General features: G+C 43.8%; 1 protein-coding gene across 2 annotated transcripts; it reads left to right on the top strand.

Moving 5' to 3' along the window:
* TAC1 (tachykinin precursor 1) lies at nucleotides 1-26705 on the top strand. 2 transcript variants are annotated; one of them, XM_081165034.1, is made up of 6 exons: nucleotides 1-258; nucleotides 5065-5336; nucleotides 13104-13200; nucleotides 14545-14568; nucleotides 19227-19280; nucleotides 26009-26705. In XM_081165034.1, the coding sequence occupies exons 2-6, from the start codon at nucleotides 5214-5216 to the stop codon at nucleotides 26056-26058; spliced, it is 348 nt and encodes a 115-aa protein (XP_081021160.1). In that variant the 5' UTR covers nucleotides 1-258; nucleotides 5065-5213; the 3' UTR covers nucleotides 26059-26705. The 2 variants fall into 2 exon arrangements, with proteins under 2 accessions (XP_081021160.1, XP_081021161.1); XM_081165035.1 differs by lacking the exon at nucleotides 19227-19280 and having other exon boundaries at nucleotides 4-258.
* The last annotated feature ends 240 nt before the right edge of the window (nucleotides 26706-26945 follow it).

Raw genomic sequence — 26945 nt, 5'->3', positions numbered from 1 at the left:
GAGGGAATGTAGATCACAAGCAACCTTCTCTGTCACAACGAATGTTCGCTTTACATTCACACACAAAATGAGATCCACCATGCCAAAAAAGCTGTTGATGCTGAGAGTGAATTCACACGTGGACATATTCATCACTGTGTGAGATGGCCACCACTGATTAAACAAGGCAGAGGGAAAGTTCAGGTCCCCTGACACCACTTTGGACTATACTTTCCATTGGAGGCAATTCATGTATTCAGCTGCAAATCACTGAGTAATGTATGTGAATGTGTACATCAAACTTGAGCTACATTTTACTTTATATGCTCTTCTTGTTTTACATTTATTTAACATCAACAGTGTGCGAGTGCTCTCTCTCCTTGTAGTAGTAGTAGTAGTAGTAGTAGTAGTAGTAGTAGTAATAATAATAATAATAATAATAATAATAATAATAATAATAATAATAATTTATTAATTGTACACAGTGCTTTTTTCTGGGGGTACCGGCACCTTTCCCCCACAAATGTTAAAAGTGTGGCATTTATTAGAATTACTTCATAACGAGTACCAGCACCTTTTTTTCTTAAAAAACACAACACTGTTTGTACCCCACCCGTCTGACTGGGTTGCCCTAGCCACTCTGGGCGGCTTCCAACACAGGATACACCAGACATTTGCTTGCAAAAAGGTCAGTGAGATATAGGTGTTAGAGCAGCCTTAGTCCCCAGATGTTATTGAACTACAATTCCCATCACCCCTAGCTAGCAAGGCCAGAGCTCAGAGCTGATGGGAGTTGTAGTCCAACAACATCTGGGGACCCGCAGGTTGAGAACCGCTAGGTTAGAGTGTCAGATTATGTTCTGACTGAGCTTTCAAAGGTTTGATGCTTCTGACTATCAGCTGCTGGGAATCCAAAATGGGGAGAATGCCACTGCACTCATGTCTTATGTGTTTCCCTTGGGCACCTAGTTGGCCACTGTGAGAAGAGGATGCTGGACTTTGATGAGCCTCCCATCCGATCCAACAGGGCTCTTTTTATGTTCTTCTGTCCCTTAGAGAAGACCCTGGTGGAGGAAAAGGACCATCATGGAAGGAGGCTGGAGATGATTCAGGCATATTGTTATGCACAAATAAATGTTCATTAGCAGACTGAATGTAATTTTCTATGATAAATCCAGCCACAGGGAACATGGCACAGGAGTGCCTTTTGAGATGCAAACCACAGGAATATAATATGAGAGGTTTTATAGACAAACAGGGCAAAACTGTTCCAGACTGAACCACTTTAGCTGGGGTTGGGGGTTGCATGACTGAACACATATCTATTGTTGCATGCCACTCCAATCTCCGAGTGGGGTTCCAGGCGCCTGCCAAGGGCTCATGATTCCTCTGGGAAATGAGGCAAAGTGGAGACTGTGGTGTCTTTATAATATATGGTTTATTTCCACCTATATACAATCCGAGCCTACAATGGACGGGCTCACAGCGTAAACACCCCAAAAGGGCCTTGTTTCTCCCATAGCTGCAACCTTGGATTCAAACAGAAATCAAACATTGCTCTCGAATATTGCTCTTCCTCTCTTTCTCCAGATTGCTGCTTTCCTTGCTAGGTCAAATCACTGCTCCTATTAACTCTAAACTGTTGAGTTATCTGTTGAGGGATGGGGCCCCACATATTTGCTGTCTCACACCGAGCCCCTTAAACACCCTTAATCCTCATCTCCTACCCAGACTATCACCTGACAGTGAGAGCTGTTTGACAGCAGAAGTTGGGGACTCTCCTTCCTTTGAAGTTTTAATCAGGGGTAGGATGGCAATCTGTCACCTATGCTTCAGCTGAGATTCCTGCATTGCAGGGGGTTGGACTAGATGACCCTTGGGGTTCCTTCCAACTCTCTGGTTCTATGAGCTCACCAGGAGGCTCGCCTGGCTATTCCAAGAGTTAGGAATTTTGATTAAATTTTAACACCTGCTGGATCCAGTGATTAGAGGGGGCTGGCACCCAGGTTAAGACCCCAACTCATAACTATACAGTGGTACCTCAGCTTACAGATGCTTCGGGTTACAGACACTTCAGGTTACAGACTCCGCTAGTAGTACCTCGGGTTAAGAACTTTGCTTCAGGATGAGAACAGAAATTGCGTGCTGGCGGCACAGCGGCAGCGGGAGGCCCCATTAGCTAAAGTCGTACCTCAGGTTAAGGTCAAGTTAAGAACGGACCTCCAGAACAAATTAAATTCTTAACCCAAGGTACCACTGTATTTTAAATCTCCCTGAGCATAAAAATTAAAGGAGTCTAATATATATTTCTCTCGAGCAGCGAATCAGCAAACGTCTCTAAAGCATGTACAAAACTATTCAAGGATCAGAATAGGTGCTCCTGAATACAGAGTGAGCAGGAACTTTCTGTCCAGAATATTTTTTTCTTCCCACATGAGAGTAAAGTTTTCTCCTAATTGGACTGTTTTGTTCAAATAATCCTCTCTTGCCACTAATCACACCCTGAGCCATTAAGTGGAAATTACTGTCAAGACAACTTTCTTTCTAGCTGCAAAGAGAATAAAAAGGAATGGGGGAATCTACAGGTAAAGGCAAGTAGACCAGTTCAGTTTCCATCAGGCTGCTACCACCTGCCAGAAAACCTTTTGGATGAGTACCTGATATCATATCTGACTCATAAGTTGAATCAAATGAGGGTTATTTTCTGTCCATCATCAATCAGCAGGGTAAAAACACAAAAGAATAAAATACATGGGTTATTTTTTAAAAACAACCACAACAACAAAGTACACAGAGCTAAAATCTTATGATGAGTTTTGTAAACTGGCCAAGAAATTTCATCAAACTGAGATGGCTTGATCATGCCCTCTAATAGCCAACTCCAGTGGCTGAGTGCTTATCAGTCTGGAAGTATATGGTTCCCCTTGAAAATAAGGTTGCTTTTAGAGACATGTGTATAGCAGGGGTGGCTCACCTGTGATCTTCCAGATATTGTTGGATTCTCATTATCCCTGACTATTGGTCTGACTGGGGCTGATGGGAGTTAATCTAAGCAGCTGTACTTCATTTTCATTTATTTCTTTTCATTTACAGTGGTACCTCGGGTTACAGACACTTCAGGTTACAGACTCCGCTAACCCAGAAATAGTACCTCAGGTTAAGAACTTTGCTTCAGGATGAGAACAGAAATCGTGCTCTGGCGGCGCAGCGGCAGTGGGAGGCCCCATTAGCTGAAGTGGTGCTTCAGGTTAAGAACAGTTTCGGGTTAAGAATGGACCTCCAGAACGAATTAAGTTCTTAACCCGAGGTACCACTGTATTAAATTCCTTCATCTGAGGATCCCCTCGGGGGAGGGTTACAATATAAAAAGGGGGGGGAGTACATAACATAGTCACAAACAGAAACAATAGCGCCCACAGCATTTCATTAGCAGTACCTGGGAATTGCAATGGCTGTTTTGTGTGAGTCCCCCTCAAACACAGACCTGCAATCTTAGGTCTTGGATTGCACTGTTGCACAAGCAGAATTTAAAAGATATTGCCCACTGAATTCACCTTTCTGGGTCAGCAGAAACAGAGGAAAGCCTTTCTTCTTCAGACAAGATTGTCTCTTTGTTCCTGAGGTAGCCATTACTGATTACAGTAAAGGAACCTAACCTTGGATCCTGCCCTAGCACCAAGATCCTAACATGAGATCTTGAAATGACACTAGATGGATTCATTCTGCAGCTCCACTCCCCTGGCTTCTAACCAAGTAGGTCAAAGTTTTCTACATTCCTCATAACCCATATAACATGAGTGAGAGCCGTTCATATCCTTCAAAGTGCCAAAATATATGAAATCTAAGTACCACAATGCAATTGGGTTGTACCTTGATGTACAACTGGGCAGGAGACAGAGCAGACTTCCTTCTCATTGCAGTTAAAGTTCTGAAGCAGAGGTGGGGGTGTGTTGAAACAGGGGCGTTAGCAATCCTACTGCCTAGCAAATGAATGTCCTTGTCCATCTCTGTGGCATTTAGCAACTGAGCCTGGAAATAGTACATGATGGAGAAAGCAAGGAAAAAGTTTGCAGACCAGCAACCCAAGATTGATTTCTCTGCATCTGCATTATCAATGGCATAAGCATTTCGTGCAGCCAAGTCACACAGCTTGTGCAATCATTTGCAAATTTGATGTCTCTATCTATCTATCTATCTATCTATCTATCTATCATCTATCTATCTATCTATCTATCTATCATCTATCATCTATCATCTATCTATCTATATCTATCATCTCCTGATCTAGCGGTTTATTTAGGGCTTTGTAAAGAAGAAGTCATCCTTCCACTCCTTGAAGCGAGGCCTTGAGGCCCCTCATCTTCAAACCAAGCAGGGCCTGGCATCCAAAAACGTCTTCACAAAGTCACCCCGGATGAGTCACTAAGATCTGCTTTGATGATTCATCGGATTCCTCCTGGGACAATGGCACAAGAGGCATCTTGGGGAGGCCTGGAAGGAGAGGGCTCCTTCCTACGTAGATACAAACCCCAGATTGCATCATCTGGAAAAACCACACGGAAGACGGCTCTCTGCGTGCGGACTCTCAAGTAGGGGGCCACCCCCCCCAAAAAAAAAGAAGGAAGGAAGGAAGCGAGCGAGCCCTGAGGTGACTGGATGCTGATCCGTCTCCATCACGCCTTGGGGCGGCCTGTGCGGGTGGGGTCTTCTCATGTGACTCACATGATAAATACCAGGGAGCAATTAGGCTGAGGCAGAGGAAGCTCTCTGGCCCTCCCCACCGCCAGGAATATAAAGTGGAGAGGGTTGGCTTGGTGTGCATTCATTGAGCCCCACACCCAGGAAAGCAGCAGCGTCCTCTCAGTAAGTGCCCTCTCCCTGCTTCAGCGTTGGCTCCTTGCCTTAGGCATCACTTGCATCCAGGTTCCTGCATCTCTCCGCAGCATCCAGCGGGAGGACCAGCCGCCTTTGCCTTCTTTTCATCTCGTCTAGGCTGAGATGCGCTGGCAAGGAGGGGAAAGCCTGTATTCAACACACGCCCAACCCTCACTTTTCTCTCTGTGTGTCTCTGTCTCTTTGCTACAGCTTCTCAGAACTTTTCAGCAGCCGTAGGGCGAGAGGAGGGGACGACGGTCCGGGCTTTTCCTCGACGCCATCCTCTCCACGTCCTGCCGTCCTCACCAAGGGTTCCTCGGGCTGCTTCTCGACGTGAAGGAAAGCGGGCGGCGGCGACGATGAAATTCTTGGCGGTTTTGACCGTGCTGTTCCTAGTCTCGGCTCAAGCCTTTGCGGAAGAGCTGGGAGACAACGAGGAGCTGAATTACTGGTCGGACTGGTCCGATGGCGACCAAAACAAGGTGAGCGAAAGATGCTTTTCAAGCCCCGACGGCTAAGTCCGATGGTGGCTTTTTTTTCCCACGGTGGCACACGGGCGGTGGGGCGTTACTGGGATCGTGCTGGTTTTTGCTGTTGAGTTTGAACTGGTTCTAAAACCAGAGATCACGTCTGGGGAAAGTCCTGGACTTCACGGGTGCGCAGCGATTTTCTCCGGGGTGTGTGTGTGTGTGTGTGTTTATTAGAAAGTGAGAGGAAGGCAAATCCAGAGGGTTGTTTGTTTTTTCTTTTTTCCAAAACCCTCGTCTGTCCATGCAACTTGCCAACATGTTTCTCCCCAGCAAAGGAATTCACAGCGTCGTCGGAGAAACTGCGGACGGTTCTGTGGATGCCCCGTTAAAGATTAGAAGCAAAGGAGACCGAGAGAGAAAGATATATTTTTTCATCGCTAGCTATACTCAGAGCAGATCCCTTAAAAGTAACGGGCATGGCTCCCGTATGTACATTAATTCCAACGGATCTACTCTGAGTAGGGCTCAGTTGGACGCCACCCAGTGCACTTGCTTTTTATTTCTTCTTTCATATTAAGGCTGCCGTCCTTTCCTTGCAAACGGCCAAGCCCCGATGAACGCAGGGTGGGTGGTTTATTCGTCGGACAGCGCCGCAAAACTGCAATCCGATGCACGCTTAATCTGAGAGTAAATCCGAACCAAAAGGGTGGGAGTTTACTTCGGAGTTAAGCGTGTTTTAGATTCGGCTGGTTGTGCAGCCAGAGCTGAGGAAATGGGATATTTTTATTCGTTTAGGACACCGAAGATGCAGTATGTCTTATAAGAACTCCTATACCATTCTAGTGGAACTTAACTTCTGAGCGGATTGCACTGGGAAGCGGGGCGCAGGGGTCGTTTGGAGTTTGATCCTTTAAAATTCCCACTTCTTCTTCTGCCAGACCCCACCAGAGATAATAGATAACAAAGTTGAGAGGCTACTTCTTTGAGATTTGAACTCCCTTCGCCACCCTCCCAAGACTGGTTACATTAACTCATGGGGCAAAAGTGTCACAGAGGTTCCAGGTATAGGATAGAGGGATAGAAATACAGTGGTACCTCAAGTTACAGATGCTTCAGGTTACAGGCACTTCAGGTTACAGGCACTTCAGAACAGAAATCGTGTGGCGGTGGCGTGGCGGCAGCGGGAGGCCCCATTAGCTAAAGTGGTACCTCAGGTTAAGAACAGTTTCAGGTTAAGAACGGACCTCCAAAATGAATTAAGTTCTTAACCCAAGGTACCACTGTAGAGAAAAGTCAGCTCTAAAGCGCTCCTGTCCTGCGGAATAACATTTCTGTCAAGCTCCACAGGTGCCCACTATCTTTACCTTCTAGAAAAACACATTTGCTCCAACAGCCTTTCCCAGCCAGATAGGTGGGTCTTTGCCCTTAGTGTCTATTTTGTATTGCGTTACTTTTGTACTAAATGTATTGGTTGGTTGTGTGTTTGTGTTTCACTGGTTTTTGCTGCTTTTATTGTGCATCCCCTTGGGGCGATTGCTTGGAAGGCAAATAATAAATTATTATTGAGAATAATAACAACAGCTCTGCTGGGTAGTGCCTGAATATAGGGATAAGAATCTGTGGGTCTCCCAGGTGCTATTCAGTTTGCTTACCTGCAAGCCACCTGCATGCCAAAGTTAGAGTGCATTCCCCACATTCAGGGTCGCCTGCAGCAGCAGGATGTGGGAAAACACGGTATCTAGACCAGGGTAGACAGAGGTTGCTGGACTCCAAATCCCACCATCTCCAATCATTGGTTTTCTGGCTGGGGCTGATGAGAGTTGGAGTCCCAACAGGATCTCTAGGGCACCACACTGACTATTCCTGATCTAGACTATGCTGGTAGCACGGTGCCCATAAAATGGAAAGATGCTACGGAGCCTTTGAAACGTGTGTCCTCCAGCAACAATTCCTGGTCTTGCTTCCAACTTTGCACCAGAAAAGTTGAAGCAGGAGGCTTCTAGGCAGACATGCATCCAATTTATTTAAAGACTCCAAGGTCCTTTCCATCCTTTCAGGTCAATTCCATCCATGCCCTGCTCTGTTTCAGATTGGAGTGGCAGTGGTGGTTTTCTCTTCCCCCTTCTTTTTTCCAGTACTGGATACAACATCAGTCTTTGGGGATCTTTAAGGGTGATGGGAGACAATGACAAGGATTCTTCTCTATCTGCATACTAACACGCTAACACATGAACACAAACAACAGCAAAGTGCTCCTGAACTGTAATGCAAATTATAATGGGATGAGAAATAGGGATTACCAGTGGGCACAGGATAAAAGAGGAAAATATCAAGGGCAAGCTATATATTTCTTAATAAATACAATATTGTAGGCTGAGCTGCAGCTGTCAGTTTTTCTGAACTATGTGGTTTAACCTTGTCATACTGGGGTTCTGGGAAAACTTCCATAGCAATGGAATTTTCAAATCTTTATTGGCATGTATATACAGGATTCAAGTAGGGTTCAATACCATAAAATCACTCATCAAAAACCTGCATCTAATACTTAATGTTGGATAACATCCATGAACCCTCACTGTGTGTTGCAGAAACCTCGCAACTAACTCTATCTTATCCGCATTCTGAGTAAACATAAGGAAGGCTACCTTACGTTTGTCTGCATGCCATTCCCTACTAACAACCAACTGATTAATAAACTTAGATCAAATTGTCTGATAGTTGGGGCAGTGCAAAAGAACATGCGCAACTGATTCTATTTGTCTCTGCCCACAGTAACGATGGATATAGGCAATAGGTGAATTGCAATGGGCTCTTAAGTTTGCTCCGCAGCGCTGCTCTCCAAAGGCATGTTTTTTAAGCAAATAATGTGAGATCGTGTGAGATTTTGTCAGTTTCAAGACTTCCTCTGCAGTTTGCTCAAATAATACAGTTTTGGAATGTGAAATTGAGTGCATCCGTACAACATATCACTCCAGGGTTCCCCACCCCTGCAAACACAATGAGGTGGGATCTGGACTGAACGCCAGGGATTGCTTGCTATTTGTTCTCCAATGGTTTAGAACAGGGAAATCGAATCTCTTTTACCTCCCTACAATGGGGGGGGTTTAGAAACCTAGCTCAGTTGGTAGAGCATGGGTTGTGGGTTCAAGCCCCACATTGGGCAAAAGATTCCTGCGTTGCAAGAGGCTGGACTAGATGACCCTCGTGGTCCCTTCCAACTCTACAATTCTATGATTCTATGTGACTTTCCAGGCATTGTTGTACTACAACTCCCATCATCTCTGACCATTGGTCATGCTGGCTGGAGTTGGAGTCCAGCAACATCTGGAGAGCCACAGCTTCCTCACCCATGGAATAAGACCATCTTCTGCCAGTTGGTTAGGTTGCTTGGGCTTGACAGGGAAGATGGCACCAACACAGAAGTTAAGACTCAGAATCATGCTTTAGTTTAGTGTCATACATGCTAGTCTTTAATTTTCATTAGAATCTGTCCTCTTATTGATTGGGGTTTTTTTTAGTGCTGATGAGGAAATAGTAGGGATTCTGCTACACCTTGAGTAAATGCCTACTAATTTCAGGGCAGCAAAAGTACATCATTATTACATAGTCATCAAAAATAAAGAGGGCTAAAGATAAAGACAAAAAGTTGCTGGAGGGGGGAGTAAAGGGTCGTCTCCCAAAGATTTCGAGAGATGGAGCTCCTAGAGAAACATAGCATCCATTATCCATTTTCACAGGATCCTTAATCCTCAATTATCTTTTTCCTAAACTAGCCAACACACATTCAAATGTTATCATATTTAAAGTGAGCTTACACACCAAGTGATTGCTGAAACTACCACCACAGACCAGACACAACAGCTTTCATATCATACGCCACAAAACCTTAAGTGTGGGGCTCAATAGAATCAGTTGATAGACATCAAGTGACAGTTGACTGAGGGATGAGAAATCAAGCAATGTGCATGCATGGATCCAGCTTCATCCTGACCAAAAGCCACCTGGGTTGATTAGAAATGGTTGGACAGCAAAACTGAGCAGAAATAGATTGTTGTTAGGTCTTGCTCTGAACCACTAACAACACCTTGTGATGTCTGAAGGCTTAAAGAAGATATTCTAAGTTAATCTGAAGTAGTTCAGTAAGCAAGGGACATTCTACCTATTCCTTCGGTTCTCTCTGTCTCAACATCCACTTTTAAAATTTGGTGGATGATCAAAACTGAGTTACACATGGAATTTGATACTAGTTGCAGCATTTAACTTTCTGAGAATCTTGAATTTTAAGAAATTCTCTGTCTAGTCTGGTTGGTTGGTTTATATCCCACCATTTCTCCCAAAGGACCACAGTCTACACCGACAGACAGGCAGGTTTTCAATATAACCTCAGCAGTTAGTGGGTGCCTAAGGGTTTGACACATTTCCAGTGGCTGGAGGAAGAAAGTCTTTGTTGCTGTGCAGATTCTCTTGCCCCTCTCCGTAAAAGAATTAACAAATGTTACTTGCCATGAAATGTTGCAGTGTGCTGTGTGTCAGGGCTGGCCCCCATCACCAGGCAGAGTGAGCTGGCTGCCTGAAAAGTGGGAAGTAGTGGCAAGATGTTGGAAAACAGAGCTGCGCATCCTGCATAGCTTGCCCAGTTGCCCTTCACCTGTCCTGCTCAGGTGCTGTTAGAAGGTGCTGTTCCATTGTCAGTGCTGAATAAGCTTCAGTCACCAATACGTTTGCCTTTGGTACATGGAAAGGGAAGGAATGCTATTGTCTCATTTGCCTCGGGTAGCAAAACACCATGTGTATGAGCCCTGTGTTCACAGTTCTGGTCAGCCAGCCATGCCATTCCCCTCGCTATTCCATTCCATTCCATTCCATTCCATTCCATTCCCTCTCCAACATTTGTTTGTTTTTCTGTTTGTTTTTCTCCCAAATCAGTCAGCATACCAAGATGCTAATACTCAATCCACACTGGACTACTTTTGAAGTTTCCCATCATCTGAAAATCTTGGGGTTCCCCAGAGCCTGCTGTTGCCTCCCTCTTGTGTACTATTTTGGCCACATGAACAGCGGCACTCTCCTCTGAACTTTGGGAATAGAGGGAGTCGTGCTAAAATAAGCAAATAGTTTTCAATAAATTAAAAAATAGCGTCATTGGGATCATGGTGGCACAGAATGCTGTGCTGGTGTTGATTTTATTTATTTATTTATTTATTTAAGTGTTTAATACATGCCTAACCACTGCATATGAGAAGTAACGCAAATCTAAATTGTGGGTTGAGTGCCGCATGTGAGTCACACCTTCGTTCCAGCACTTGCTTTGAACTGATTGATTTGGGGAACATCTGGATTAATTATGAAAAAAGCTCCTCTGTGCATGTCTAGAGTGCCTCTCCCAAAACCCTGAGCAGAAATATATTTTGGTTTCAGGCTAGGAAACACGCTACGTCCAGCACACTCCTACTTTTTAAAAACAAGAGACCCAGCAGGGATGGTTTTGTGTATATCTGGTGTGCAGTGATGTGCTTTGTTGCATGTGAGCTCACACAGAAGAACATAGGAAGCTGCCTAGTTTAGACTAGAGCATCTCAAGGGGGGGGGATGTGCTTCAGTGTTTCCACTCCTATCTCCAGAGCCATTTCCAGAAAGTAGCCATGGGAGACTTTGATTCAGTGCCATGGGAGTTGTTATGTAGTCTCCCCTATGCTGTTTAACATCTATATGAAGCCTTTGGGAGCTGCCACCAGGAGATCTGGAGTGCATTGACATCAATATACAGGTGACACCCAGCATTATCTCTCTGCTCCAACTGAATGAAGAGAGGCGGTCGAGGGGTAGACCAATGCTTGCAGGCAGTGATGGGTCAGATATGGGCCAGTAAACTCAAGCTGAATCTTGAAAAGACGGAGGTGTTACATGTTATGAGTTATGAGTCCTTACATCTGGGAGGCGGCCTGCCCTGGAAGGGACAAGTTTGCAGTTTGTTTTTTTCCCCTTTTTTCTGGATTCAACAGTGTCACTGAAGCCTCAGGTGACCTCAGTGCCTTTTTCCAGCTCTGGTTGGTTTGCCAGCTACAGCCCCCTTTGGATAGAAATGACTAGACCGCTGGACTCCATGGTCTGGTAACTTCCAAACTGGATCATTGTATTGTGCTCCACGTGGGGCTGCTCTTGAAAGATGACTTGGAAACTTCAATGGGTCCAAAATTCAGCAGCTGGATTACTGGCAGGGATACCCTTCAGATTTCATATAACCCTATTTTAAAAACAGTTGCTCTGGTTGCCAGTTCGTTTTCAGGCCCAGTTCAAGGGGACCACATTAACTGAGATGACTCAGGTCTCAAATGCCTGAAAAATGGCCTCCTTCCCTGCAGACCCTCTCAGGTGCTAAAATCAGCAGAGGGAGCCCTCTTGGCGGTGGGGTGGTGGCCCTAGAAAGGGCATTCTCTGTGGCTGCCCCTAAATTGTGGGGCTGCCACCCCACAGCGCTGCATCTGGCACCTTTATTATACAGATTTTGGTAAACCCTGAAGATGCACCTCTTTATGTCTGGGTTTTGACACTTGAGATGCATATTTTTGGGACCACTTTATTTCTGTATTTTAAAGTTAATTTAAACTGTTGTGTTTTAACTGCTCTGGGACCCTGAGGTGAAGGGCTGGTAATGAATAGTAATCACCATCGTCATAGTAATGTCTACAATGTTGACAGCAGCTTTCTAGAGTTCGAGTTCCTAGCAACCCTTAAACTACAGGGACCAGAATTCTTCAGAGGAAAGAATGTACTTTTAATGTGCTTTAATGTGCCCAAGATTTGACTGCCAACAGCTTCCATCCAGGAAACATGTTTTCTGTATCGTCTATTGTATGTTGGGCCCAGCTTTTGGCCCAGCATAACCAAACTTCCTAAATATAAAACAGTGGTGGCCTTTATGTGTCCCGTGTGACAGTGGATCGAGTTTAAATCCACATGACATGGGAATATGAAAGCTCCATTGCTTACCACAACCATTTAATTTCCCTTCCATGTCAACTCTCACATATACATCTGCCACAAACAGTGTCAGAAAAGTTCAAAAGCACACATAAGCTTCTCATGTAAAAGCTCCTTGAGAGAACTATTAGCACATCCCTTAATGAATGCATCCCCATTGGGCCAAACCACATTTGACTCACCTGATGCTCTAAAGCAAATTTAAAATGTGCTGCAGATTTAAAACAATGCAACGCTGTGTGATGATAAGGATGATGATGCTAATAGTTGGATATTTTCATGAGATTCTAAATTTAACTGAAACACTGGAGCACCGGAGGAAATTGCATCTTACACTTCCAAACATATACATTCCTCTGATCTAAACTGTCCATCCTTGTTCTTATGTTTACCTCTTCACGCCTATTTCAAAATGCTCATCACAGATCTTCAGCATCAGGTGTAGTTTGCCCCTAGTTTTGGGATTTTCTGACTTTGTATTTCCACTGCCCCCTAGCGGCCTCCTTGTGACAGAACATAGGGTAACTTGATTCCAGATTGGATTTTGATTGGAGTTCTGTCTGGATTCTGTTCAAAATCTGGCCTTAGAGGAAAAGACATTTTCCTTTGCAACAGGATCATTTCTCCCTGGAGACTTTGGGAAAAGGCAGACAAGAAAAGTGAGGAAACTAAGGCACCATATGCTGAGTGATACTTAATACCTCCAGACTGAAGGGCTTCTTTTTCTGTTCACCCAACATTGCGCTGTCAGTCTCGCACACCGAGTGCTCCGCTAATAATACAATATCTCTGTTTCAGGAGGAGTTGCCTTTACCCTTTGAGCACTTCCTCCAGAGAATTGCCAGGCGACCAAGACCTCAGCAATTCTATGGCTTAATGGGCAAACGAGATTCTGGTGAGAACCCTTTTCCGATCTCACTCTTTCATGCAGCTCACTTGATTTATATGATGGTTTCAGCTAAAACTGTCGGCTCTTTTATCGAAATTGTTTAAACTTCCCTTTCTTTGGAATCAGTTTAAAATTAAAAGCCAACCAAGATGTTTAAAAGGTTAGATTTGTGAAGAATTAAGTTTGTTATTATTGTCTATTTGTTTATTGTTCCCCCCTTCCCCCCTTCTTCTTTTTTCTTTTCCCTTTTTTGTTTTTGTGTATCATTTTGCTTTGTGGTTTGTGTTATTACGGTGGGAAAAAAATTAATAAAAATTTATTTTTTTGAAAAAATTAAAAGCCACCGCAACTAACATATAGCGGCTGGACAGAATGCGTTTAGCAAAACACCAAAACGTTTACATTCCCGTCCTGAAAAGTCCCATGGAAATAAACCCCCCTGCTGCATGCAATCAAAGTATTTTCATTTTTAAAGAAATGAATTATTATTGGTTTTTAAACAAATACAAGAACCGTTAAACGCTTTTCCAGCAATACATCTAATGGTGTATGTTCTATCCATTGACTCTAGACAGAAACTTACACATTCAATGTTCAAACATATAACTTAACTTGACCTCTCCACTGAGAATATTGAGCTGTTGTTATAACAAGGTCTTGATTTTGATCATTAACCTGGTTAAAGAAAGGGGCCCATGTTTCTTGGAAGGTGTCTCTGTTCATTATGACTTTAATTGTCTGGTGAGACGCTCAGACACTGCTGTATCCCAGATATTACTTTCTCATATGTTCAGGGGTATTTCAGTCTGGTTCTTCCGTTGTTGAGCTATCGCTAACCAATATACATTTCTTCTTCCACCCACTCATGTCTCTGTCCCTCTCCACCACTTACATACAGCCTCTGGGGAGTTACCCAGAAGGAAAGTTGGCCTTCAGGTAAAAATATATCTCCCCACCCATCAATGCACACACAGTAGTTGCAACAATACCAGTGAATCTGCTAAATTACACTGCATATAAAACCAGTCGTTAACAAAATCCATTTCATTTTATTGCTATATTTTGCATCCGGAACATCCCTCGCAGAGGGATTTAGTGGAGAAGTTGGGGAATGTATAAAGGCATGTTCTTTTTTTAAAGGAAGCTCGTGCAGGAAGCAATCCTGGCGTATTGTGCCTGTATTGAAAAGTGTTTCGTGGCCATGAATTATTCAGAAAATAATCAGTGCATTAACTGCAATGTAACGCTACTGAGCTGGTGCTAAATGCTTTTGTTCTTTTCATGAAAATGACACAATGAAATGCCATCTCTACTACTTCAGCTAATTGTTTCTTTTTTATTGTTTTCCAGGATACAGCCCTCTCTCCCATAAAAGTAAGTTAATGCTGGTTTTGCTGGAAATAATGCTGATTCCCTCCCCTACAATAATTCCCCAGTGTGCCGTTTCTGGCTGATTTCAGTGCAACTGATATCCAGGACTGCAAGTTTACACCTGTTTCTTATTGCTTCCAAACCAGAAACAGGGAAATGCTGATGTACATTCTGGGGCTTCATGTGTACAAAAGCTGCTCTGTGATTGTCTGTACAGGGGACTTTGTGTAATTGCAAACAATATAATTCACGGATAATTTTTGCCAACTGGAAGGAATCAGGTGATCACTGCGTGGCTCCAATCTGAATCTTAAGTGGGAGTCAGCACTTCTGAACACAGTGGCACTTACTTCTAAGTTAACACGCATAGGGTTGCTCTGAATTTCCATTGTGGCAACAGCTTGCTTACTCAGAAGTAAGTCCAAATGAAGTGGAGTTTACTCCCAAGTAAGAGGGGTGAGATTCCAGCTTTGGTTCCCCTGAAGGCAACATGAATTCATACTAACTTTTCAATGGGACTTAGCCATGACTATCTACTGTTGATAGGGGCACAAATGTGCCCCAGTGTGTCATTGGATCATGGCCACTTTGTGAAAGTAATAACAGTATCGCTTATAGTCAGGGCTGGTTTTAATAGGGCTTCCATACGTCCAGAATTTCCCTGACATAGCTGTGATTCATCTGTCAAAAATGGCTTCCGTGAGGAAGTCTCAAAAAGTGGCTAAAATATCCAGGAAAACCTGGAGGGAAGGCAGCCCATATTGTTGGTTTTTGTGTTGGTTTTTTGGTGATTTCTGTAAAAAATAATAATAAGTAAAAACTTCACTCAGAGATTTTGCAAAACAAAAGCAAAACAAAACAAAACCTCAGCATCTTTGCCCCCCCCCCCCAAGTGTTCAGATTTTCACCTTTTGAAATCTGGCAACCCTAGCTTATAGTTATGCACAAAGGTCATGCATAGGCCCTCCAGCGGCTGTTGGACTACAGTTCCCAGCATCCTTGGCCACTGGCCATGCTGGCCGGGGCTTATGGGACTTGGAGTCCATCAACATCTGGAGGGCTACACACACACACCCAGCTTAGCTGTGCAGCTAGGGCAGGCATAGGCAAACTCGGCCCCCCAGATGTTTTGGGACTACAATTCCCATCATCTCTAGCTAACAGGACCAGTGGTCAGGGATGATGGGAGTTGTAGTCCCAAAACATCTGGAGTTTGCGTATGAAGAAGAGTTTGGATTTGATATCCTGCCTTATCACTACCCTAATGAATCTCAAAGCACTAACATTCTCCTTTCCCTCCCCCCCCCCAACAACAAACACTCTGTGGGGTGAGTGGGGCTGAGAGACTTCAAAGAAGTGTGACTGGCCCAAGGTCACCCAGCAGCTGCATGTGGAGGAGCGGAGACGCGAACCCGGTTCCCCAGATTACGAGACTACCGCTCTTAACCACTACACCACGCTGGCTCTCGGTGCCTGAGCTAGGGTGACCAGGTGCAAAGAAAAGGGACAGGGCTCTAGCACCTTTAATAGGTATATAGAAGAGGGAATTTTCCCAGATGTGGTTTGCATGACAAGGTGCACCTGCTGAAGTCCAGGCTTCTACGCACAACTATTTAAGGTTCAGGAGCCCTGCTCACTTATGTACATGAGCACCTGACATGCAGCATTACTGACATTATTTCACCAACACTCAGAAAATTGTGGCTTTAACTCTGGGAACAGTAGCAAAACATTAAATGTGCAAATCTACCCAGACGTGAGAGTAAAACCAGGTCTCCTGACCTAGGCTCCTACGGTTGCTTTTTTCTTCTTAAATCAATTTGGTTTAAGGTGCAGTCCTAAACAGACTTACCTAGTAAAAGTCCAATTGAACTCAGTGAGACTAACTCCTGAGTGGAGGCATAGGAAGGTCAGGTGGTACCCGGTGTGGAAAATTTATTGTCCCCCCCCCCCCATTATTATTATTTTATTTATTTATTTTTTGGCCTGCAAAAATGGTTTTACGTTATTTCATATTTTCTTACAAAGGAATAATAATAAGTAATAATAATAATAATAATAAACTTTTATTTATATCCCGCCATCCCCGGCTGAAGTCGGACTCAGGGCGGCTAATATCAGATACATAGCATTGGTATAAAATCAAACAATAATTAAATTACCTCCTAAAAACATGTCAAAATCAAATTAAAGTCCAATTAGATGGCTTTTCGCAGGGCTTCACGACATAGGAAAATGGCCAAGTAAACAGCTATTTTCGTGGAGGAGGGTCAAGATATTAACGGATATGCATGAAATTTCATATATAGCTATATAATCCCTAGTGTAGTAAGATAAGACCTTTGGAGCAGGCATTTTCAAAAAATAAATAAATTATGAACCGCCCTAGCAGGGCAGTAATTGTTCCTTGCTAATTTGTCACCCGCCTCCATGATGGAACCTGGGGAGACCCGCCCTGCTTCCTACGCCCCTGCTCCTGAGTAGGCTTGCATGGGATTGCATTGTGATGCAAACTTCAGAGCCCAAGGTCTCGGGGTTTTTTTAGAGTTTGCAGACACGTACACAAAATAGCACATTATTACTTCTGGAGTGGGAATGTCTTGTTCTTTGAACAGCTTGCAACCATAAATGATTGTTACAATTGTTAACACATTAATGCAAACTGCACCGATAGTGATTTTGGGTCAGTACAACCTTGCACATGTCTGCTCAGAAGTGAGCCCCACTGTGGTCAATGGGACTTACTCCCGAGTAAGGGTTTATAGTATTACAGCCTAAATCTAATTCCAGCACTACCTTGAACACGTCATTTGATTTAGGTTGTTCCATGCGATACTTTATATATAAGCCTAGGCAACAAAAACTGCAGGTTGCATTTTGTTAGAGAAAAAGCATATCAACAGAGAGAGAAATTTTCCCCCAAACTGTCCAAAGCCATACAAATCCAAATGCTTTGATTTCAATAAGACCAATGCTGAGAGGGTTTTTTTTGGGGGGGGAGTTGTATTTTGCCACAAATTAATAAGACTCCTAGCCATCCGGGCTGGTGGCTATATTAAATCACTAGGATTACCCATTTGAATGACAATTAAAACTCTTCCAGCCAAAACTCATACAGCTGTACATAGTGGCTGCTTTCAAAATTATAGTGTGCTGAGCAGCGCTGTCTCAGCTTGGGAGACAAATCTTTTATATACGCAGATGTCTGGCTTCTGAAAGCTTTGCCATTTGTTTTGTCTTGATCAATAGTTTTAACTAGACAAAACTCTCCCCAAAGGGGGAATTTATAGCTGCCACTTGGTTTTGGGGTATTAAAGAATGGGGAAGTCTTTGGCCAAGTTAGCCTATTGCAGCTCCCTCCTTTCTGTAAGCAGTGGAGTCCAGGTGAGCCTTTACAATGTATGTTCCCTTTGGGAGGAAAAAGAAATAGAGACTTTTGGTGAGTAGATGCCAGAGCTGTGATCTAATCCAGCATCATCCTTCTAAAGCTTAGAAAGGAAGAAGGGGGAAGAGGCATGAAAGAAACACAAAGGAAAAGCAGATAAATTGAAAGAAACAGATAGAGCAATAGCTGGCAAGTAGAAGGCACAGGAGAGGATACAGGTAACCTCAGGAAGAATGTGTGGAAGGGGAGTGAAAGATTCTGCCAGCATCTTCTACTCTGGGCTGGGAAAGTTGTCTGTGATGCACCTTGATTGCACATTTCTAGTAACTGGTCCTTTCTATAGCACTTCTCGGTGCACAGCTGGTGTAATGTACCTGCCGCCCTCCAGAAGTTACTTAACAACGACTCTCAATATCCGTGCAAAAGTGTCTTGCAGTTCAAGATAGTTTATTCAGTAGAGCATAAGACTAAACCTCGGGTCTTAGGGTCATGGGTTCGAGCCCAACGTTGGGCAAAAAGATTACTGCATTGCAGGAGGTTGGACTAGATGCCCCTTGTGGTCCCTTCCAACTTGACAGATTCTATTATTTATCCTTGTAACAATTCAATAAGAACAGCTACACTGAGGGTCACAATTTGCCCAAGGCCCTGCAGTGAGCTTTGCAGTAAGCCCTGGTGCAAAGTCAAACTCAGTACTCCGACCAGTTAGTGTGACTCTCTAAAATTCACTTTCCCCACACGCACCCAAGGATGTTAGCCTCATCCTAAAAAAAGTATTTTTGCAAGGCAACATTTTCTTACAGAACTTAGTAAATGCACTGTAAAATGCGTCATCACCCCCTATTTGAGCTCATTGGACTGGGACTCTTAGCTACAAAAACCAAGGAACTGTAACTAAAGCTAAGCCCCAAGAAACCTCAAGGTATTTAAAAAAAAAGAATTAAGGCATGATGCTTCCCAGCACATGTTCCACCATTAAAGACAGCTCAAGAACAACTGTGGATTGCAACCGAGGCTGGTAGCTCAGTGACCACTATTTAACTGCTAATCCAAACCCATGTTGAATGAATAAACATTGGCAATTATTTGAGCAGGACACAGAAGTAATAGATGAGGGGTACTTCTGTCTTTTCTTACACTAAGACCTAGTGAGGTGCCACATTTAATCATTTGCAGTTTGTTTCTACTGTGTATTCACCATGAACACTCATTGCCACGAGAGAGAGAGAAAGATGTATTTCAAATGTACTTAAACACCCCCAAATATATTTTTCAGGACATAAAACAGATTCATTTGTTGGACTCATGGGCAAAAGATCTTTAGATTCTGGTATGTATAAACTACAGCGAAGCCTGCAGGCACTAGCTCTCTTACCTACTATTTTAAATAGTAATAATAATAAGTATGTTCATAACATATCCATCTTCCCATAGGAATTTGCCTCCCACCATTGGCTCATCTTGCATACTGGTGCACTCTCTGATGGTCAACAGGTCTCCAAGGCTTTTGACACGAGCCTTTCCCAGCCCTGCCTAGAGAGACTGCAGGAAATTGAACCTGGAACCTGAGACTTTGTGCATGCCAAGCCTGAGCTCTGCCATTGAGTTTCAGTGCCTCCCTCAGTCAAACGGCACTTGGCTGAAGTAACAACCAGTTACATATTTTTGGGTGGCAAAACTGCTTCGTGGAGGGGAAAGGCACCATGCCATATCTCTCCAGTCAAACCTGTCTTCACATTAAGCTGTCATTCTGTTGCTGCTAGTTTATCAAGGCTTCATTTACCCACTGAAAATGTGATGTCTGCAAGTGGGTTCACAAGACATGTAATTACTGAATAACAGAAAAAAAGAGACCTTGGTTAGTTTAAATGTGTTCTATAGACTATTGAAAGGTTTCAAAGGAACACCCTCTGCTATTTTCTTAAGTGGAGTAGGAAACCAAACTGCCTAACATGTTTAGCAATTATTTAAGCTTGCGTTGCAAACTATTTTTCTGAAATTCCAATTGTGGGTTGCTTCATTTCCAACCCAGTAGCGTTCATCACTGCAATATTATGTCGGTACTCTGTTTAGTTTTACAAATTACTATGAATCATGAGCAATTGAGTGTAGGGTTTATCTCTGGGTAGAGTAGCCATTAGATACTAAGGCACTTGCAAATACCAATTGACAGATTCAAGCTCGAGTTGAGATTCTGTTCCTATTGTGATCTGAAAATACAAGAAGTGCGAAAAACCATGTTTTTAAAAAATATCTTATTACTTCAGAATTGCTGCAATGTATAGAATAATTTACAGCTAGTTGCCTAAAGTGAGCATGAGCAATAGATATTCATCACCACACTTGGAAACTGAAATATTCTAGCCTGGAAGATTAAGTTCCGATTTCAATCATCTCAGTATTCATTGTTCTTCTCTTCTACTCTGGTGTCACCCACAGAGCCTGAGTGGCCGAATACAATGAAATATATAGATCTGATTGCAGAAATGAAAGAAGGACAGTGTCTTTAATTGCTAGAGATATATACCAGAGTTTTATGTACAAAACCACCCCCTCTGATTGCATTTTGGTGTGCTGCAGAAAAACAAACCAAAAAATGGGAAGTGGTTTCTTTTTAAAGAGACATTTTCCACACTTTAGTTCAATCAGATGTTGACGCTAAAGTAGTACTGACATACCCTGTAATTTATTCACTTCAGAGTGGTCCTTTTAAATTCAGTGGGGCTGCTTCAAAGTGTCCGAGCAAGATTGTGACCTAGCTCCAAATTCACTGTGTAACACCAGAGCTCTGGGATTAGTCACCTACTGGAAATTATGTAACAGTAACCTGAAATTAAGAAGTCTCCTTTCTGAAAGATATTGTATAGACATTAGAGATGGCACCAGGGTTCCAGGCAGACGGATAGCTTTTGAGATATTTTGAGCTGTGAACTGGGAATATATGGTTTGTATAAGCTACTGAGCATGCTCAATCCTTATTATGTTTTTTTGTGAGGAAAGAGTAGCCTCATTTTGTTTTGTTCTTTTTTAAAAAAAGGTTTTGTACATCTGCCTTCCTTGGGGTTCACACAAGTACCGTATGTTGATACCTTGCTTTCGCTTCTCCCAGCGGCGTAGCGTGGGTTGTCAGCACCCGGGGCAAGGCAAGTAATTTGCGCCCCCTAACCCGGGGCAAGGCAAGTAATTTGCGCCCCCTAACCCGGGCAAGGCAAGTAATTTGTGCCCCCTAACCCCTAACCTGCCGCCGCTGCCAGCTTCTTCTTGCTGCTGCCTGGTCTGGTCTGGTGTGGTTCTCTCCCACGCTCAGCGCTGCGCTGGGTGGCCGCTGCACTGTCCCTCCCCCAGATAGTCCCTCACTCTCTCTCCACACCGCACGCCTGGCACCCACCCCCTCCACAGTCGGCGGCGACCCAGCGGCTCGGATCGGATTCGCACAGCCAGCACTGCAGTGAGAGAGAGTGAGTGAGCCAGGTAGGGGCAGAGAGCTGCGAGTGCGAGCGCCACCCCCACCCCCCGATGTTGCGCCCAGTGCGGCCAGCCCCCCTGCACCCCCCACGCTACGCCACTGGCTTCTCCAGCATTCAGTCCTGTCGACACTCAGCCACCTGAGTCTGCTGTCATGGGGAATGACAGCACTGTGCAAACATTAGCAATCGCATAGTATCATTTTCTTTAGGTGTCTCTTCCTTTGTTAAATAAACTCTCATTGAAAGGCTCTGCCTCTAGGAAAATTGAACCAAGTCTATGGGGACTAGGCCTGTTCCAGACTGTCCAAGTGTCCCTATTTTCCAGGGACAGTCCCTGATTTAGAGAGGCCGTCCCGGTTTCTAATTTGATCCCGAAATGTCCCAGTTTTCCTTAGCATCCCTATTTTCATTGAAGAAATGTTGGAGGGGAGTTATCTGACCCCTGAGCCACCTGAAGGCAGCCTTGTATAGGGAAGTTTTTCAAATGTTAAATGTTTTATTATGTTTTTTATATATGCTGGAAGCCTCCCAGAGTAGTTAGTTAGGGCAACTAAATCAGATAGACAGGGTATATATAGTAAAATTACTATTATGGAATGGGTTGTCCTGTTTTCATCGGAGAAAAAATGGAGGGTATGGTGTTCTAACTAAGGGGAAGGGCAGACAGAAACTCTGAATGCTTGTGTAGAGCTACAGTGGTACCTCGGGTTACATACGCTTCAGGTTACAGACTCCACTAAGCCAGAAATAGTGCTTCAGGTTAAGAACTTTGCTTCAGGATGAGAACAGAAATTGTGCTCTGGTGGCACGGCAGCAGCAGGAGGCCCCATTAGCTAAAGTGGCGCTTCAGGTTAAGAACAGTTTCAGGTTAAGTACGGACCTCCGGAACGAATTAAGTACTTAACCCGAGGTACCACTGTACTTTAAACTGAGTTACTGTGTGGGTCCATTTCATGCAACAATGTCTTCCCTGACTGTAAGTATCCAGGTTCTCAGACAGAGGTCATTCCTATTGCCTACTATGTGATCCTTTATAAATGAAGATGCACAGGATTGAACCTGTCAACTTTCGACGGTATGCAAGTCAACTACTCTAGCAGTGAGCTATGATCCCATCTGAGCAGGCATTAATCTGGACTGAGGTCTTGGCCTATTGTTCAGCGAACCTGGTGACATTCTGCTGCTTCCTTATGCATTTAGAACTTTGGGACTTCTTTTTAGAGTAGATGACTGGTAGAATCCATCAAGTAGCCAGGCTGATACCAAGTTAGGAACATTTCTTGTACAGGAAGGGGTTGTTCACAAGTCTTTGGGGTGGTCAAAGTTCTGGAAGTGACTTTTGCTACTAATATGTGGTGCCCTTCCCTTTTCACAGGTAGCTAAGATAATTTTTCAGCCTCTCTCGTCTCCTCAGTCTAGCCCCTCTGAGGCACCGGGGAATGTAGCCAGCCTCTGTCACACTGCCTCATATGCCACCAGTTCTCCCAAGTCTTTCAGCCAGCCAGACCTCCTAGGCTTTGTGAGTCAGACAGAGGCACACTCCAGGCTTCAGGCCTGCCCTGAATATTGCCAGCTGACCCATGGAGATCGTCAGCTGATCTCACAGGCAAATGAAGACTCAACCTGCCACACTGAAAGATCAATTTCTTACAAACGCAGAATGAGTATTATGCAGCACATGTAGCAGTGCCAGTTCCGCAGATCAGAGCAGTCATATAAAGTATACAAAGCACTTCGTTTGCTACACCCCCTCTAATTCCAACCTCTTAACATAATGAAGAGCAAGTTTAAACTAGAGGCATCTTTTACTACAACTGCTTCCAGTTCTGTATTTCTAATCCGTTGCAAGTGTGGATTAGAAAAGCCCCACTCGAAAAACCACTTTATCTCCAACTGTAAGAGCAAATGGGCGATTAAACTAAATCTTGACTGTACAGGCCCTGATGGAGCCCTGGTTCTTATCTTGCAGCAAATGTTGAAGACAGGAAAATTCATGTTTAAGGAAAAGTGTGGCAGTGTGGGCCTTTCTCTGCTTCCTCTGTTTGACTGACATTCTAAAAATCCACCCCATAATAGTGAAATGCAAATAGAAGGGGCAAAGAGAGCAGAGCAGTTACCTTCCACATTTAGCCTGTTGCATGCTGTTGTTGCTTTTTTCTCATTCTCCTTATTGGATGATGTGAATTTTCACAGCAGCTAATGATATGAAAAGCCGGCATGAAGGGGTCTTAGCTGCTCTTCCAACACCGTAGGCAGGGCCACCTCGCCTATGAAGCAGGGTGAGGCAGCCGCCTCGGGCAGCAGACCTGGGTGGGGCGGCAGATCCACTTGCTGCCACCTCTGCTGCCCTCTCCTTCTCCATCACCAGCACCTCCTCCTCTCATCCCAATGCTTCTCTCCAAGTTCCCCTTTCATTCCAATGCTGGTTTTCACTCCTCCCTCTCATCTCACCTGGCAGCAGAGGTGCCATTTTGTGGTTCACCTCAGGTGCCAAAATACCTTGGGCTGGCCTTGATCGTAGGGTATTGCAATGCTTCAGAATTTTTTGCTATCAGAAATAGCATCTCATTTGACATCTAAGTAAACCAGTAAATGAGCAACTGTAGCCACAGATTGACAATTAAACACCTCACTTCATCCCAGCCCTAAACCAATGCTGGCCACTGTGCCATGGGGCATTTCTTGAATAAATGAGTCAGCGCTGTTAGTTATAATGTGTCTAAGGATGGGGAATAAATTTGATTCTATTTGCATGTAAAGACAAACCGATCTAATTCACAAAGGGGCATATATTAGGAGAAATTCACATTTTTATGAGGACTATTTAAAAAATCACAAACAGATATGGAAATCTGGAGAACTGAAGTTAAGAATGGGGGGGGGGGGGAGCATGATAAATTGAAATTGAGAGATTTGCCCATCCCTAGTTAACTGCTTTCTTTCTGCTGCTTTCCCTTGTCTCTCTTATCTTTCCTCCTCAGCATCCTGCACCAACAGTTCTTTGAAGGACTTCCACTTTCTTTCCTCACCATTCTGAGCCCCTCTTCTTTGCCAGCTTGTGTTCTAAAACCACTAGGAGCAGAATACTGTACCAGGGGTGAGGACCCTGTAGGACCCTCGAGATGCTGTTGGATTCCAACTCCCATCAGCCTCAGTCAGCATGGCCAATAGTCAGGGATCATGGGAGTTGGAGGCCGACAGCATCTGGGAGCCACAGTTGGTACAGTAACCATGACTGATTTATAGGGAAATTAATGCACTGGCAAAGGCACACACTTCAGTTGGGATGCACAAGTGCAAATTGAGACCTACAGAGGAGAGATCAGACAGGTGGGGAATGCAAAGCACAGTACATTTCACACATTGAAACCAAAACTATACTGGAAGGATGGACGATCTTGGCTGCAAAACACCTGATCGCAACAGCCTTATGCACAGCTTTTTCCTGGTCTCAATCAGCTGTGAGATTTGGGGACAGGGAGGATGTCATAAATTTGGATGCTCTACCATATTAAAAGTTAACAAGAATCTGCACAGAAAATAAACATGTGAAAGACTCCTGCTTTCTGTCCTGACAAGCTAGGGAATGCGCAGGAACATTTAACTTGTGGAAATGTTCAGTAATCTGAAGTGGCTTAGCCCAGCAACAGGTACATGAGATGAGGCTACCTACTGGGCGTCTTATTTAGCAGCTTAGCAGGAACAGCCCTCATCCTTAAGGATCTGTGCCAGTCCAAAAGTTATTGTAGCAAATGCTGTCAGCACTACTGTGGAGGGAAGGGACGAAAGGAGAGGCAGAAAGGTAATGTGAAACCTTAGGAGGCCACCATTTTCTCTGGTTTTACATTTTGGTACCTTTGGGCACTGTCTAAAAGGATGGTTCCCACCCAACATTATCCTCTCTGGGTGCTAAGCTGCCAAGACAACCCTGATTTTGACAGGAGTTGGCCTTCCCAAAGTTCCATACACTCAAAGAACTACAGAGGTAGAAGGTCCTATAGACTTAACTCCATACTCGGAATGGACAAGGCAGAATCTTGCAACTACAGCATTCCTGACCAATGACCGCCTAGCCTCTGCTTCAATATCTCCATCAAAGGAGAGCCCATCCTTCCTCTTGTCAAACAAGTTCTTCTTATGTTCCTTTGTTCTCTTCTCCATGGTAAACATATGCTGCTCTTTCAACCATTTCTCATAAGACTATCCTGGTCACCCTCCTCTGGATATACTCCAGTTTGACATAGGAAGCAGCCTCATACAGAGTCAGACTATGGATCCATCAGTAATGTTCACACTGAGCAGCAGTGGTTTTGCCAGTCCTACCTAGAAGATGCTAGGGACTGAACCGGGGACCTTCTGCAGGCAAATCAGATGTTCTGCTATGGACCCACAGCCCTTCTCCATCCTTCTTCAATGTCAATGGCTTCCTTAACATGTGGTACCCGAACTGGGCCTGGAAGTCCAAATGCAGGCTATAGTGGAATAAGCTTATGCTTCTAGACAGATTTACCATTATTCATACAATGTCCGATAGCTGAACGACATTCAAATTTACATACCATGTTTTGTTGTCGTTTTGTTTCCCTCCCAGGATCTTCTGAATGGAATGCAGCACAGATGTACGAAAGGAGACGTAAATGAGACTTCCCTGTCCGTTCTATGTTGAGATTTGTTTGTTTAAATGGCCAAGTTAGTGTAATATAGAAGAGCCATTGCAAGGAATTATTTATTTAAGACTTTGTCTTTCTTTTTTTAACGTTGTAAATTTAATTAAAAAAACAAAACACAATTATTTCCCCCCACCCTTTCCTATTGTGGCATTGATACATACAGTAAAGTGGTATGCGAAAGATGGATTCTACTATGGCAACTCTGTACGGAATAAAGAAATCCGTGGTGTTTCACAACAAAGCACATTCTTTGATATGTTCTGTGAAAGAGATGTTCACCAAATGTTTTAAAAAAGTGGTAAAGAAATAATAATAATAATAAACCTTTGTTAATTTATAGCAATTGTATCAGCTTCACTACCAACGCCAACTTGCTCTGGTGTTTAGTGCCTCAATTTGTGTTCATAGCCAAAAGGGGGGGGGGGGAATGTACTGTAATTTCTGTAGCTAAAATATATTTGTATCATTGCAGCATGTTTTTTGTTTGTTTGTTTGTTTCATGCACACACATATATTTTAAAAAGAGAGAGCTTTAAATGTGAATCTAGAAGTCTTTGTTTCATTATCTGGCATTTTACAGCAGTTAACACTTTAAATAAAAGAAAAATCTACTCTGGAGATTTTGCAACTTGCAGGGAATGATGTAATTATTTCAAACCGAAAGGCACTGGATGTAAACACACACACACACACAGCAGAGTGGGTGTGCAAGCAAGATGGATATGGGCAAATTAGGTATTAGTTGTGTTTTCTACCTTCTCTTGACTCTAATCCAAGTCCGGGGTGGGGGAACCTATGACCCTACAGAGGTTGTTGGACTCCATTTCCCATGATCCCTGCCCATTGACTTTGCTTGCT

The sequence above is a fragment of the Podarcis bocagei genome, assembly GCF_964188305.1.
Source record: "Podarcis bocagei genome assembly, chromosome: 12".
Taxonomy (NCBI): domain Eukaryota; kingdom Metazoa; phylum Chordata; class Lepidosauria; order Squamata; family Lacertidae; genus Podarcis; species Podarcis bocagei.
This window is presented reverse-complemented; position numbering and strand designations above follow the sequence as displayed.